The 10666-nt window shown below is 42.2% G+C and overlaps 1 protein-coding gene across 1 annotated transcript in view; it reads left to right on the plus strand.

The window, feature by feature from the left end:
• thbs1a (thrombospondin 1a) overlaps positions 1-8923 on the plus strand; it is an 11689-nt gene extending 2766 nt beyond the window's left edge. Inside the window, exons 6-22 of the mRNA XM_084392503.1 lie at positions 1-15; positions 1397-1493; positions 1864-2040; positions 2901-3077; positions 3167-3340; positions 3617-3744; positions 3823-3975; positions 4070-4288; positions 4366-4473; positions 4891-5050; positions 5152-5270; positions 5709-5943; positions 6031-6258; positions 6678-6949; positions 7032-7129; positions 7225-7364; positions 8254-8923. The exon at positions 1-15 is cut by the window's left edge and continues 111 nt beyond it. Coding sequence (XP_084248629.1) covers positions 1-15; positions 1397-1493; positions 1864-2040; positions 2901-3077; positions 3167-3340; positions 3617-3744; positions 3823-3975; positions 4070-4288; positions 4366-4473; positions 4891-5050; positions 5152-5270; positions 5709-5943; positions 6031-6258; positions 6678-6949; positions 7032-7129; positions 7225-7364; positions 8254-8261 — 2508 coding nt within the window. The 3' untranslated portion in view covers positions 8262-8923. The remainder of the gene's footprint in view (positions 16-1396; positions 1494-1863; positions 2041-2900; positions 3078-3166; positions 3341-3616; positions 3745-3822; positions 3976-4069; positions 4289-4365; positions 4474-4890; positions 5051-5151; positions 5271-5708; positions 5944-6030; positions 6259-6677; positions 6950-7031; positions 7130-7224; positions 7365-8253) is intronic.
• The last annotated feature ends 1743 nt before the right edge of the window (positions 8924-10666 follow it).

The raw sequence follows: 10666 nt of genomic DNA on the forward strand, positions 1-10666 counted from the left end.
CACTGCACATGTCAGGTACAGCTCTTCTCACTCTTCAACTGTGCTTTTCACTTACTTTATACTGGTTAGTACTGGTTTAGTGGACAGAACAGATTTGACCAAGGACGATTAAAGGGATACTTCACCCAAAAATTAAAATTAGCCCATGATTTACTCTCAGGCTATTTTTGGAAAGATGCACGTTTATGATGGACAGATGCACTTTTATGATGGACAGATGCACTTTTATGATGGATAGATGCACGTTTATGATGGACAGATGCACTTTTATGATGGATAGATGCACGTTTATGATGGACAGATGCACTTTTATCATGGATAGATGCACTTTTATCATGGACAGATGCACTTTTATGATGGATAGATGCACTTTTGTGATGGACAGATGCACTTTTATCATGGACAGATGCACTTTTATGATGGATAGATGCACTTTTGTGATGGATAGATGCACTTTTATGATGGATAGATGCACTTTTATGATGGACAGATGCACTTTTATCATGGACAGATGCACTTTTATGATGGACAGATGCACTTTTATCATGGATAGATGCACTTTTATGATGGATAGATGCACTTTTATGATGGATAGATGCACTTTTATGATGGATAGATGCACTTTTATCGTGGATAGATGCACATTTATGATGGATAGATGCACTTTTATGATGGATAGATGCACTTTTATGATGGATAGATGCACTTTTATGATGGACAGATGGACTTTTATGATGGACAGATGCACTTTTGTGATGGATAGATGCACTTTTATGGACTTCAAAAAAGAAACAGCAATTCACTGCCATTATAAGCTTGGAAGAGCCAGGGCATTTTTTAATATAACTCAGATTGTATTCGTCTGAAAGAACACCTAGGATGGCTTGAGGGGGAGTAAATCATGGGGTAATTTTCATTTTAAAGTGAACTACTCCTTTATGTGGGCAGACCAGATTTGACCAAGGACGGGTAACTTAGTCAAAAGCCCTGGTGGACAGTGTTGGGAGGACAGAAACAGGTGCTGAAAGTCTTACTCTCTCAGTCTGTTCTGTGTTTCACATGCATCTAAATGGCAGAGATTCAGGAATGTTTTAATTGGTGAGTGATACCCGCTGACTCTGGTTTCCGGTGAGACCATTGTGTGTGTGTGTGTGTGTGTGTTAGTGTGTGTGCGGTTGTGGCCGCTGACTCAGTCTGTATTCTCCACCCTCATGTTGGCCACATAAAAACACTTTGTTAGTCCGGTCAGATGTGTTTATAGTTTATATCACCACAAGATTTTCCAGGGGTCACTCTTTATTGGCAAACCGAAAGCCAGCAGAGAGACGTTTATTTCTCATCCATTATGTGCAGCTGTTGGGATCGTCCCATTAAACTTGCTTCAAATATTTCACAGAATTCGGCCACTGTGTGTCGTGAAATCTCCTGCCCGCTCATGCCCTGCGCCAACGCCACTGTCCCGGATGGCGAATGTTGCCCGCGCTGTGGAACACGTGAGTCCAGCTGTTCAATCTCAACATTCATTATTCATTATGTTCGTCTGATCTGTCAAGTCAAGTAAAGTCACCTTGACTATAGATGTTTCACAGCAGCTTTACAGTGATAATAGGAGATTACAGTAACAGATTGTTTGGCTTTACAGCAGCTCTAGAATAAAGTTATTGTCCAGATAAAGTTAGTTTTGATTGATTCACTTCCATTGTAAAGATCATTAGTGATTAACTTAGGGGCCGCTAACACACACCGTTCTAACAGAAAACAGAAAACTTTTAATGTGTTCTGGCCATTCATTTGCACGACAACAGTGTTTGGTGGCTCGTTGAACTCATTCGGTGTCCCTGTTCTCTGGTTCTCTTCCTCAAGCGAGTGATGCGAGTGCAGAAGATGGCTGGTCGCCCTGGTCCGAATGGACTCATTGTTCGGTGACCTGTGGAAGAGGCATTCAGCAGCGTGGACGCTCTTGTGACCGAATCAACAGCAACTGTGATGGCACGTCCGTCCAGACGAGAGACTGTTACACGCAAGAATGCGACAAACGATGTGAGTTGAACAATACGCTGACCTGGTATCCGTCACTGGTCATATTCAGACCATCATGCATGTAACGTAAGCCAGTAAGACCTGTGCGTTGTGGTAGATTTTCTCCTACGCACCTGACTTGAGTTTACCTGGGTCATATCCTAATCAACGCATCTAAACATCTTCTGATCGACGTTCAACACTATCGATTGGCAAATAAGATCTCTAGTGTTCCACTAACTTGCTGCGCAGCATTAACTAGACGGACTCCAGACAATGCCTTTGAATATGCTTAAATCACGGCCGGAGGATCTCAGACCAGTTTCAGAGAGAATCCCACCAGCAAAAAGAATACAACAGGTTTTATAGAATAAGAGCATGGCAAAGGTGACATGATACATTTCATCATTTTTCTACAATATGATTGATTCTTAATATGTATAATCCAGCAAACCCTTAAGTCATGAGTTTATAAATTTAGATATCTGTCTAGTTTCATTTCACCTTTTGTTATATTCGGACATGATTCAGACACACTGACTGACTGAGTGTTTGGGGACATTTCAGGTTTCAAAAGCATATAATTGTTAATCCTGCAAGAAAAATAAATGTTAGTTATGATTAATTTAAAAAATCCACTGCGGTCTTGCATCCTTGTTAGTGCGCCTGCCTCCCATGCCAGTGTCCCCGGTTCGAATCACAGGCAGCAACATTGTGTCGGCCCAGATTCGGCCCACATCTGGTACACGTGGAATCCACACATACCGGATGTAGGCCGGATCTGGGCAGACACTATGTTGGTGTCTGGGATCCCACTCGGAGCGGGTCAATTAGGACCGGTTACATGCATATGTTTAACACTTAATCCTGTTATCATGCAGTCATGCAGAATGGGGGCTGGAGCCACTGGTCTCCCTGGTCTTCTTGCTCAGTGACGTGTGGCGAGGGCGTCATCACTCGCATCCGGCTGTGCAACTCCCCAACGCCTCAGATGGGTGGCCAAGACTGCGAGGGAGATGGTCGCCAGACCGAACCATGCCAGAAGCCATTGTGCCCAGGTGAGTGTCTGCCTTATGACTGCTGGAGTATTTGCAGCATTTAACCTGAAATCCCAGTTGACACTGCAATGCATTTCTCTGTGTCTCAGTGAATGGAGGTTGGGGACCCTGGTCACCATGGGACTCTTGCTCCGTCACGTGTGGTGGAGGACTTCAGCGCAGACACCGTTTGTGCAACAGCCCCGCTCCCAAACACGGTGGAAAAGAATGCCTGGGTGACTCCAAAGGAAGCCGGTTGTGCAACGCCCAGTCGTGTCCCGTTGGTGAGACATGCTTCATTGTTAAAGGGGACATATCATAAAAATCTGACATTTTCCGTGTTTAAGTGCTATAATTGGGTCCTCTGTGCATCTACCAACCCAGAAAACGTGAAAAGTGACACCCAGTAACTTTATTTTAGTAAGCCTGTTTTGTTATTGCCAGAGTATCTGAAGCTCGTGTCACATCTTGTGAAAAGGGGCATAATATTTCACCTTTAAGGATCAAGCTAAAGATTCTTGTAGCACAAAAATAACAGACTTCCATATTATCATGAACAGATGGATGTCTCTCCAACCCGTGCTTCGCCAGCACCAAATGCACTAGCTTCCCCGACGGCTCCTGGATGTGCGGCGAGTGTCCGGTTGGATACACTGGGGATGGAGTCCACTGTCAAGACATTGATGAGGTGAGACTGTCATGCTAATGAGATGGAGACTTCTAAATGGAGATACTGGTGTTTCTAAATATTCTTTGGTATCTGCAGTGCAAAGAAGTTCCCGATGCCTGTTTTGTGCTCAATGGAGTCCATCAGTGTGAGAACACAGAATCGGGCTACAACTGCCTGCCCTGCCCACCGCGCTACTCCGGACAACAGCCCTTCGGCCAGGGAACAGAGCAAGCCATTGCCAATAAACAGGTTAGAGCAGTCTAGAACAGTGTCAACAATGGGAAGGGACAGTTCTTTCTTGTTTCATGAAGTGCTAACCTCCATAAACTCGACTTTCTTACAGGTCTGCACGCCTAGAAACCCATGTGAGGACAACAGCCATGACTGTAATAAGAATGCCAACTGCATCTACCTGGGAGTCTTCTCCGACATCATGTACCGCTGCGAATGTAAACCAGGCTATGCTGGGAACGGTTACATCTGCGGAGAAGACCCAGACCTGGACGGCTGGCCAAACAAGGACCTCCTCTGTGTGGAAAACGCCACCTACCACTGCAAGAAGGTATGCAACCATTTCCATAGCATATCCCCATATACAACAAGGTTATAAAATCTTCATCAAAACATCTCGTATCTTAGGACAACTGTCCAGACCTTCCCAACTCTGGGCAAGAAGACTATGACAAAGATGGAACTGGAGATGCTTGTGACAGTGATGATGACAATGATGGGATCCCTGATGACGGGGTAAGTCGTAAACACATTCTTCTTCTGCAAAAGCATTTAGAGATAGCATATTACTGACTAGAAAAAAACAGAGTGAACAAAAGAGAAGAAAGAAACATTGCCAGTAGCAAAAACATAAGCGTTTTGTGGTGGCTTCCGTCCAGACTTGCTGGATCCCTTGATTTAACATCCATAATTCAGCCAAACAATTTGACAGGGCAAACAAACAGTCAGCATCTTGCAGCCAAACGCTGGATTCCTGCACAGCTGTGTCCCAAACCATCACGTCCATGGCATATCGCTTAAGACATTCATTTTGTTCAGTGCTTTGCGGATGTATTTATAAAATTGCCGGGGAGGTAGAGAACGGATCCAGATGTTTTTCTGCCTTCCCCTTTTTCATCTCTGACTTGGCTGGATCTTATTGTTTTGAAACAGGACAATTGCCCATTCGTCTTCAACCCAAGACAATACGACCAGGACCGCGATCAAGTTGGTGACCTATGCGATAACTGCCCGTACGACAGTAATCCAGAACAGACCGACACTGACAACAATGGCGAGGGTGATGCTTGTGCCATAGACATCGATGGAGATGGTGAGTCACGCGTCATGAATCTTTCGTAACCTGGGACTCAGGAAGGACATAGAAACCATTGTAAGGAATCATTGGTGTGACACTGGAATTGCTTTCTCCAGGCATTCTGAATGAGAAGGACAACTGTCCATACGTGTACAACATTGACCAGAGAGACACCGACCGGGATGGAGTTGGTGACCACTGTGACAACTGCCCGCTTGAGCACAACCCTGACCAGGTGAGTTGCTTCAACATGCTTTTTAAGACTCGAGTGTGCAACCATGAACAGAAGATGATGAAGGCTTTGCATTTTCACCTTTGTTGCCATTGGCTTTTGGCTTGCTTAGTTGGGGACATTTAATTTAATATTCAACAATATTATTGATCTCCTGCATTGACACCATTATATGAGAACTGAACTAAGCTGGACGATGACATTACGTTTTTCTCCAGAGCGGCTATTTATGTAAATGAACTAAATTAATAACTTTTTTACAACAAAAATGAACCATCACTGAACTTACTTAAGCTGGACTATGACGCTGTTTTCTTCTGGAAACAAACTTTGTTGCATTATTTACCTGTTATCTCTGTAAAGCTGCTTTGAAAAAATCTGTATTGTAAAAAGCGCTGTATAAATAAATGTGACTTGACATTAATCGCTGTCATGTCACAGATTGACTCAGACTCTGACAACGTTGGAGACAAGTGTGACAGCAACCAAGACATCGATGAGGATGGACATCAGAACAACCTTGACAACTGCCCCTACATCCCCAACGCCAACCAGGCCGACCACGACAAGGACGGCAAAGGAGACGCCTGCGATCATGATGATGACAATGATGGCGTACCTGACGACAAAGACAACTGCAGACTCGCCTTCAACCCAGATCAGCTGGATTCGGACGGTGAGTCAAACACACTGGCGTAGATTTCAGTTCATTTTCTGTATAATCCAAATTCGTGCAAGAATAACCTTATTTTCTCCTGTCCAGGTGATGGCCGAGGTGACGTCTGCAAGGACGACTTTGACCAAGATAACGTGCCAGATATTTATGATGTTTGCCCGGAGAACTTTGCCATTAGTGAAACAGATTTCCGCAGATTCCAGATGGTTCCCCTCGATCCCACAGGAACTTCCCAAATCGACCCCAACTGGGTCGTCCGTCACCAGGGCAAAGAGCTTCTGCAGACCGTCAACTGTGATCCCGGCATTGCTGTCGGTAAGTGGTTGAGAGACACTGGCTCTTGTTAAACACGTTCATCTACATCAATGCGTTAAAGGAGTAGTTCGCTTCAGAATTAAAATAAGATAATTTACTCTCCTCCACGTCATCCAAGATGTTCATGTCTTTCTTTCTTCAATGAGCGATGATTTGTCTTGATAAGACTCATATTCCTCGGCTGGATCGTGTCGAGACTTTGAAGCTGCACTGAAACTCACATCTGGACCTTCGACCCGTTGGACCCCATTGAAGACACTATATGGAGAAACATCCTGGAGTGTTTTCCTCAAAAACCTTTATTTCTTTTCCACTGGAAACACATGAACATCTTGGATGACGAGGAGGAGAGTGAATTATCAGGAGATTTTAATTCTGAAGTGAACTAATCCTTTAATGTTCTTCTTCTTGTTCCTCAGGTTATGATGAGTTCAATGCCGTGGACTTCAGCGGCACGTTCTTCATCAACACGGACCGTGACGACGACTATGCCGGCTTTGTGTTTGGCTACCAATCCAGCTCACGTTTCTATGTGGTGATGTGGAAACAGATCACACAGACCTACTGGTCTTATACGCCCACCAAAGCCCAGGGTTACTCTGGACTGTCCATTAAAGTAGTGAACTCCACTACGGGACCCGGCGAACATCTCAGGAACGCTTTGTGGCACACTGGAGACACCGAAGGACAAGTATGTATCATTCTCAAGCTGAATGTTCAAGTGATTTTGTTTTTTTTAAATGTCCGCTCATCTTATTTTGGACCGTTTGCAGGTGCGCACCCTTTGGCACGACCCCAGGAACATTGGCTGGAAGGATTACACTGCCTACAGATGGCACCTGATCCACAGACCCAAAACCGGACACATCAGGTACGTGTGGATTATCTTGGATCAAGATTGGTCTTGGTTACTAACCAACTTCTTTACTCAGTTTTACTCACTCCTCTTCTTCTGTTTCTTTCCAGAGTTATTATGTATGAGGGCAAGAAAGTCATGGCTGATTCAGGAAGCATTCATGACATGACATACGCTGGAGGAAGACTTGGGCTCTTTGTCTTCTCTCAAGAGATGGTTTACTTCTCAGACCTCAAATACGAATGCAGAGGTAACTCATTTGGATGGTTGTAAAGGGAAAATATCAAGGAAATCTGACTTTATCCGTGTTTAAGTGCTATAATCGGGTCCCCGGTGTATCAACCAATCGAGAAAACGTGCAAAGTGAAACCCAGTAACTTTGTTTTGTAAGTCTTTCTCTGCAAGCATGTCAAAAAATAAGCCGATAAGATTTCGCTCCCCTTCTGACGTATGAAGAGGATCTTATTATAATATTACAGTTTACACACACCAGCCGACATTTGGTTCCACAAGCGCCGACAGAGACCAGTTCTAACGCAATGATGAAGATCCAGCAAAGCCTGAAACTGTTCTGTGGTTGAGCACAGACGAGCACTGAACACTATTGACCAGAACATGTCACCGCTGTCTTATAAACACCTCAGGAACTGTGGACACTTGTGGAGAAGTTAAACATGATGATGAGATGATCAATGTAACTCCACAACAACTACAGAAATGTCTCCACTAACATTCAGAAGCTCTTCCTGAGTCTCTCCGTAAGGCTGCACTCGCTACTGGTGATTCTGGGATTCTGGATGAGTGAGATTGGCCTGTTTTGTTATTGCCGGAGTTTCTGAAGCTCGTGTAAAGACTCCGCCCTCTTCTGAACGGAGGCGGAGCTAAAGCTCATTTGTATTTAAAGGGACACACACAAAAACGGCGCGTTTTTACTCGCACACAAAAAGGGGCAAATTTGACAAGCTTTAATAAATGATCTGGGGGGATTTTGAGCTGAAATTTCACAGACACACTCTGGGGACACCGTAGATTTATATCACATCTTGTGAAAAGAGGCATAATGTGTCACCTTTAAAGAATAATATTGCTCTTAATGTTGTTCTAGCAAAGCTCATGAGTGTTTTTCCACTCTCTTGCAGATGTATAACGACCCCATCATTGTTTCCCGGAAGGACGGCCCGCTATCTGTTGTTTTCTGTCGATATAAATGTGTTGTGTGTTGTAACTCTCTTCTGTGGTGGATCAAGGACCAAACGCGGAGCGCAAGAACTGCCAAACCACAGAAGCAGATCGAGAATTCATCTTTCATTTCATCGATCTCCTCGAATCTCATTGGGAGTCTCAGTCAGTTTCTAGTTTCTTATCATTTGGTGGGTAAAGGGAAGCTCTTCTGTCACGTCGCCTCAGATCTGCTGTGGACTATGATCATGACAGAACGGAGTCGCTTATGGACTGAAGTAAGAGCTTCTCCTGGGTTGATTCTGCTGGGACTGTTGAGGGACGACGCACAGGATCGACGGACTTCGTGAAAGTATTGTCACTGAGACATCCAGATCTTCAGGACTCAATGATTCAGGCTTGTTTTTCCATAAACGCCCCCTTCTGCTTTCAATCAGAACCAAAGAGTCTTAATTTCACTGTTTATAAAGTGGAGTCTTTCTCAGGGCTAGAAGGATCTTTGTGACTGGGAAGTTCATGTCTTAGATTAACACACAGATGAGCTTCAGAGGCTTTGTGGTTCTAAACAAGCATAAATGAAAAAGGAAGTGGAGATATTACAGAGGCGCACTTCTGTGATTTATTTATTGTGTTGAGATGGAAGAATGAGAACTCATCTCAGAGTCACGTATTACTGACACAGAGAGAACAAGCGTTTCCTTCAGGCCAGGAGGACGTCAATTAACATGAGCGGAATATGATGTAAACATACAAATATTACCTCACTGTTCTATAATTGAACTCAACAAAAATTACAAATGATATTAGTGCCATTTATAAGTCAGTTCTGTTTTGTTTTAGAGCGACTGTACGTAGTGAAACATTTCTTCTGTAAATAATACTTTTTTTTTTTAGTCGAGATGCCCCAGTAGAACGTGAATGGAAAGTTGTTAATATAAATAAGTTTTTGCCTAATTGTTTTTTTTGTTTTTTTTAAGTAAGTTATTGGTAAAGTTTTGTTTTTTCTATTTTAATGTCATATGTGTAGATATATGCTATTTAAATAATTTATAATGAACTGTAACCTGACATTGGAAGAATTTGTATAAACTGTTTGCACACTGATGAGGATTTTCTTTGTTTTTTATGGATGCTTTAATGTCAGTATTGTTACCAGTTTTATTCAATAATGTTGTTCAATTCTTATCAATAATTTTGTAAAATCATAATAAAAACTTTTGAGTAAAAATTGCGAATGAAGTGCTTTTCTGTTTACAAGCTGCTCACAGTCACTCTAAACTCCAGAATCAGCTAAAATTACATCTTTCCATGACGTGCTCAGCTTAAATATACAGTCTGACGGCCTGATTTTACACTAGAAACCTCAATCTTCACCTAGAAATCCAGTGGATTTTAATTCTACTGTCTATGGCTGTGGTTTGGTTTATGGTTACTGGGACAAAAAAAGCTACTTTGGTCAAAAGAGTTTTCTTATTTCCTCCCAATCGTTCACATGAAGTCCTGGGTTCATTTATCCACAAACACACGGTTCACCTTCAAGGTCAGGAATGCTGGGAATGCCGGAGTCGCTGAAACACGTCCATATGAACACGACACCCGATCGCACACGGACACTACGAACCTCACGTTACACTCAGTCTACAAGATTTTACATTTATGATTTCATCTCTGGACTTTGTATGATTTTTAACCCTCTGGTGCTCTTTGCGAGTCGGTCAAAAATGAAGATTTTTTTTGTTTTATTTCAATGAAATGATTGCAGTATACTTTAGTACGATAATGATTTTTATGAAATATTTTGTATTTTTAGGGTATTATTAAATATTTTGGTATTTATTCACTTTTTGAGCATAGACCTGAAAATAAATTTCCAACTTAAACTGTGGAAAATCTTGAATGCTTTCGAGCGACAGACTGAAGTTTGATCTCTTTAAAAAAAAAAAGTGAAATTGTAAAAATTCAAAATAGTATCTTTGTGCATTTTTCATATTTTTCAAGTTTTTCTCTAAAACTGCTAGAAAATCAAAACCATAAACCTGAACAGGTTGTGTTTGAGCGCGATATCTCTCAGTCAGATTCTGTTTGGCCTCAGATTCGTCTCATTCATTTCCAATGCGCTCATTTCTGACGAGGAGCACAAGTGTGACTGTTGTTTTCAGGACTGACATTATAATATGAGGATTTGATGCTCAATAAACATTTATGATTATTATCAATGTTGAAAACAGTTGTGCTGCTTCATATTAATGAGGAAACTGTCATACATTTATTCATACATTTTTTTTTTTTTTTTAATTGAACAAATTTTGAAGAAGCATTTAGAAATCGTGTCATTTTTGATTAATTTAATGCTGAATAAAAATAATTTATTTA

The sequence above is a fragment of the Rutilus rutilus genome, assembly GCF_951802725.1.
Source record: "Rutilus rutilus genome assembly, chromosome: 21".
Classification (NCBI taxonomy): domain Eukaryota; kingdom Metazoa; phylum Chordata; class Actinopteri; order Cypriniformes; family Leuciscidae; genus Rutilus; species Rutilus rutilus.